We start from the raw sequence: 5368 nt of genomic DNA on the forward strand, positions 1-5368 counted from the left end.
CTTTCCTCCCTCCCTCCTTCCCTCCCCTCCGCCGACGCCGCTTCCCTTCCCTTCTCCTCCCCTCCCCTCCCTGCAATTAAACCGCCAGACCCTGGGCAAGAGTCATCCCGGGAGAAAGCCGGTCCCTGCAGACACACAAATCCGGCCTGATTCACCTCCGGGCCGTGACTAACCGCGGGGAGCCGGTCCCGGGAGGGGGAGAGGGAAGGGGGGAAGGACAGAGCCTTCCTTTGCATCCCGCTGGGGCGGGGGGGGGGAGGCCTTCCCTGTGCCAGTGGGGCAAAAGGACACTGAGCTTCTCTGGGGGGTCCCCACGGCCCCCGAGCTGGAGGGGGATGGATGTGTCCTGGGATGGGGATGCAGGGACCAAAGGTTCCCCCCAGCAGGAGCAGCAGGTCCCCGGGGCGGGGGGAGCGGTCGTGCCTCGGGGTGTCCAGCAGGGACAGAGCAGCAAAGCCCATGGCACAGGGGGTGACAGGTCACAGCACTGCAGTAACCTAGTTCCCCGGTGCCTCTCCCGGCTGGGTGACAGCGGCCCGGTGGCACGTCCCTGTCGCTATCAGCAGGGAGGGGCCCTGGGGCGCAGTTTCCCGGGGCAAACCCACGGGCGCAGTGGGGTGAGTCAGTGGGGACGATGGTGCGGGCAGGGCCACGCCACCCACAGGCACGGCCACGTCCCTGCATCGGGGTAGCCCCGTGGTGCTCTGCCACCCCTGGAACTGCTCATCTCCCAGGGGCAGCTCTGCCCTCCTGCAGGGTATGTGGCCAGGTGAGCCAGAGGTCAGATCCCCTATCCCTGCTCCACACAGCTCTGCCAGTGCCCAAGTCCCCCCCCAATTCTTGGGGTCCCCTGTCCCCATGCAAGCTGGCAGTCCTGAAGCTGGCAGTTAGCCTGTGCCTCCCCCCGACAATGCATGGTCCCCCTCCCTGTGCAATACCTGCCCTCGATGACTGTGATGATGTCGTTCATCTGGATGTGCAGCTTGTCAGGCTCCTCAAAGTCCTGCAGTGCCCTCATGTCAGTGGGCTGGGCCTAGGGGGAGAGCAGAGGTGAGAACAGAGGATATAACACCCTACCACATTCACCCCCACAAACTTCAGGGCCAGGGCCAGCCCCTCACTGAGCAGTGGAGCCCCAAAAAAGGGCAGGGGACAGCACTACTGCTCACAGCCCCTTCGTAGCCAAAACATCACTGGGGTGGGCAAGGGCACCAGGAGCACCTGCATGCTCCATGAGGGCAAGGTGGCACCCAAGGGTTCTTCTGCTGTGACCATGTCACCACCCACACCCACCCAGCAACAGGGAGGCCTGGCCCAAGGCCCCCAACATCATCTCCCACCTTAGCAATACCCTTAACTTTGCTTGGACAAAGCCTGCAAGAGGGGGACACTGGGAACCCCTGCCCACTTCCCCAGTCGCTCACCTACCTCCACCAAGAAGTCCCTCAGGGCTACAAAGGTGGGTCGGTCCTCAGGCTTGTGTGCCCAGCACTGCAGCATGACATTGTAGACATCCTGGGGACAGTCCTCGGGCCGCGGCAGCCGCTCACCCTCCTTGTCTATCTTGTGAAGGATCTGTGAGGAAGCAGCTGCTGTCAGGGCCTCCCAGGTCCTCCCTGCCCCAACACTAATGGGGTGAGGTGGTGGTGGTGGGGGAACAACACACAAGTCTCTGCTGTGTACCCACCTGGCTGCCATTGAGGCCGATCCAGGGCTCCTGCCCATAGGTGAACATCTCCCAGAGGGTCACCCCAAACATCCAAGTGTCGCTGGCATGGGAGAAGGTGCGTGTCTTCAGGCTTTCAGGAGCACACCTGCGCGGGGAAGGATGTGAGCATCAGGAGGGTGTGGGTTCTGCAACCCTAAGTCCTCCCCTCCCCGGGGCTCACCAGGCAAAGGGGACTTTGCGATGCTCCTGCATCACATAGTGGTCGTCGTTTTTGGGCAGGGCCCGCATCAGCCCGAAGTCCCCAATCTTGACCAGCTCATTGGAGGCCAGCAGGATGTTGCGGGCAGCCAGGTCGCGGTGGATGAAACGCTTGGACTCCAGGTAGGCCATGCCCTTGGCCACCTGGATGGCATACTGGCAGAGGGTGGAAATGAGGAAATGGCCCTGATTCTTCCGCAGGCGGTCCAGGAGGGAGCCCAGAGGAGCCAGCTCTGTCACCTGTGCCATGAGGATGGGACACCGGGTTGGTCAATCAAGGAGCACCTTGGCTGGGCTTGTTTCCAGCCTTCTTGTGCCCCCTTGGGGATGCCAGAGAAGGACTTGAGGTATGGACCCAGCCTGGCTTTGCTCACCCCTCATCATACAGGACCCCCATGGGGCAGCACCAAGGTCAGCCTCATCCCCCCAACACTCACCATCTTCATGGGGTGAGAGAGCACCACACCGTAGAGGCGGATGAGGTTCCTGTGGTCCAGGGAGTGCATGGCGTTCACCTCCCGGATGAAGTCATCCAGTGCCTCTGGCTGGCTCAGCACGTCCGTCTTGAGGCATTTCACTGCCACGTTTAGCTACGGCCAAAGCGGGAATGAGGCCCGAAGCACCTTTCCCCTGGGGTGGTCCTGCCACCCATTCCCCCCCACAGCCCCCTCACCGTCTTGCCAGCAGGTGTGCACCACTCGCCGCGACGCACGACACCGAAGGAGCCATCACCCAGCTTCTCAAAGAGTGAGAGGTCCCGCTCCCGCACGAGGCAGGTGAGGGAGTGCTGCCCCCCTGCTTCAGGGGGTGGTGGCGTGGGGGGCTTGCGGAAGGTGCTCTGGGGCTGGGGTGGCAGCTCTGACTCAGGACGCTTCCCGCTGAACACCTGCGGGACACAGAGGCAAGTGAGACATCGGCACAGAGATACCCTGGGTGCTTGGGTCTGCAAGTGAGCAGTGCCAGGAAGCTGTACAATCTGGAACCTACTGATGACCCCTAACTAGTGATTACCCAGAGCAGGCCAGCTGCGAGAGCAGTTTCTGCTCTTCCAGCTCTCTGCACACTAAGCAACTGTGAGTAGAGGGAGAGGGTCATGCCTTCCAGCACAGCCCCATGGTGCATCCCCAGCAGGCCTGGCAAACCAGGCAGGTAGCTGGAGGGCCTTGGGCATTCTTGGCCATGCTGTGGCCACATAATGTGCCTGGGCACGAAGCCAAGAGAAACCTCCAGCTTGGGCCGAGCACGGTGACACATCCCCACAGCGACGTGGGCCTTACAATACGTGCTGCCCTGAAGGGACAGGGATGGGCTCTCCTGGCCTCTCCCCCAGCTGGGACCCATGCGAGGTGTGCAGGGGCTGGGCCCAGCATGTGGCCAGGGTGGGAGTTGGCATTTCTGTGCCCGGTGGGAGGCTGAGTCGCCTTCTATTAAAAGCCCATCCCAGCCCAGATGAGTCATGCTGGGGAGAGGCCACGACCCAGCACCCAGCTGCAAATGCCCTGCTGTTTTGGGGGTGCAAGGTGCCAGCAGCATTGGCTTTGGAAGGGATGGCATGGGGGGGTACGTGCATGCATTTAAAGGTCCCCTGCTCTGCTGCACCCCTAGCCCCTGTGGACACAGGGCTGTGTCCCCTTGCCTCGAAGCAGGCAGGGGTCTGGGCAGGGCTGCTGCCCATGGAGCCGTCTGGGGTGAGATGCGTGGGCTGTGTAGCTCATTAGCTGCAAATGAGTTTCCTGGAAAAGAGGCAAATAAGGCAAAGGGAATGAATTTCCTGCGTGCTGGGGTGGCAGGGACATCCTTCACCGGGAAGTGACCCAGAAGTCTACACAGAACCAGGGCACATGCTGGCAGGGTCACACCACAGGCGGGACACATGGCAGGGCTTCTGTCCATCTCCCTCACAACCCCCAGGAACCAGCAGCATGGAGAGAGACCGGCAACAAGGAAAAGCATGCAGAGAGGTCCAGCTCCTCCTGCCTGCCTCAGTTCCCCTGCCACACCTGTCCTTCTCCCACCCCTACCTTGCTCATCCAGGATTTCCGCTTGCACATGGCTTTCCTCCGCTTCACCGCCTCCCACAGCCGCCGCTGGCCTGCAGGACACAGGGGCGATCACCAACATAGCACTGGGTGGGAGTCTCCTCCAGCCCCGTGGACTGCACGCTCCTCTGAGCTCCCCAAAACATGCTGTGCAGCCAGCGGGGGGTGCAGGGGGAGGTTTGAGGGGGATGTACACACCGGGGCGTCCCATGCCGATCTTCTCCAGATCCTCATTTTTGACGTACTCGAAGTGGGAGAGGCGGGTGACGTTGAGCTCGTCCCGGATGCGCAAGAAGTACTGCTGCAGCTGCAGCTCGGTGAGCAGCTCCAGCAGCCAGTCCGTGCCCTCCTCCGCCTGCATGCTACAGCTCAGCCTCTGCTGGGACACCATGCCAGGTTAGGGGGGACCCTGCCCTGCTCCCCTCTGCCCTGGTACCCCTGGGGGAGTCATCTGGAGCCGAGGCTGGGGTTCTGCCTGGATGAGAGTGTGAGGGATGATAGCAAGACTCACCTCCTGAGCCTGTCCCCAGCTCCCTGGGGAACAGGAGAGGCACTCCATCAGTGGGACCCCCATCGTGCCCACAGAAACACTAGCCCACCCCTCCACTCCAGCATAGGCTGCCCCCAGGCAGCGGTGCCAGGGACACAGGACGTAGCAGAGCCCCAGGGCATGGGACGGATATGCTTAGAGCAGCCCCCTCCCCAAAGGGGCACTGCACACCTGGCACCATGCCTGCAGAAGGGGCACCCCACAGCCTGGCACCATGCCTGCTAGGCTCTCTTTGCCCAGCTGGAGGGGCAGCCCGGGGAAGTGGCAGCTGTCCCTGGCAAGGACAGCCACCTCAGCACTGCCTCTTGACTCCCCAGCAGCCCACACAGCCAGTGTGGAGGAGAGGGAGCAGACAGGGACATCAGGGGATCCTGGGGGGGTCCTGGTGCCCTAGGGCTTTGGCACAGGGCACCTCAGCACCACTGATGTCACCCCCTCAGCCATGCCAGAGCACAAGGAGGGGACAGGACTGGGTCTGACCCAGGGTTCTCTATACCCCCCACCATTCCCTATCCCTGCATATGGTCCCAGCTACATCCCCCCTACTCCTTTTCATCACCAGGGTTCTAAGGCTGCTGAGAGCCGGAGGGGAGCTGGCAACCCCAGCCCCACAGTGCGGCAGCTCCCTCCATCCTCTCCCCCAGGAGACAACGTGGTCGGTCCCCAGCACCCTCGCCCCCGGTGCTCGGGTCCTCCGGCCATCTCGCCGCAATTACAGCCCTCGGCACCAGGCTAAAAATACGGCGGGGGCGGCAGGCAGCTGGGCACGGGGGCACACGGGGGCACGCGGGGCGAAAGCAGGCGCCGGTGCCCGCTGGGGGTGGCCGGTCCGTGCCCGCGGGCACCGGGGCC

At 63.0% G+C, this 5368-nt stretch overlaps 1 protein-coding gene across 1 annotated transcript in view; it reads right to left on the bottom strand.

Moving 5' to 3' along the window:
• Positions 1-4327, bottom strand: part of TNK2 (tyrosine kinase, non-receptor, 2) — a 16356-nt gene extending 12029 nt beyond the window's left edge. Inside the window, exons 1-8 of the mRNA XM_009999782.1 lie at positions 4165-4327; positions 3949-4019; positions 2601-2813; positions 2365-2517; positions 1890-2167; positions 1688-1814; positions 1429-1575; positions 939-1033 (exon numbers count right to left, since the gene is read on the bottom strand). Of these exons, the coding sequence (XP_009998084.1) occupies positions 939-1033; positions 1429-1575; positions 1688-1814; positions 1890-2167; positions 2365-2517; positions 2601-2813; positions 3949-4019; positions 4165-4327 (1247 nt within the window). The remainder of the gene's footprint in view (positions 1-938; positions 1034-1428; positions 1576-1687; positions 1815-1889; positions 2168-2364; positions 2518-2600; positions 2814-3948; positions 4020-4164) is intronic.
• Positions 4328-5368: the final 1041 nt, after the last annotated feature.

Source organism: Chaetura pelagica, unplaced genomic scaffold (genome assembly GCF_000747805.2).
Source record: "Chaetura pelagica isolate M959 unplaced genomic scaffold, ChaPel_1.0 scaffold20, whole genome shotgun sequence".
Classification (NCBI taxonomy): Eukaryota; Metazoa; Chordata; class Aves; order Apodiformes; family Apodidae; genus Chaetura; species Chaetura pelagica.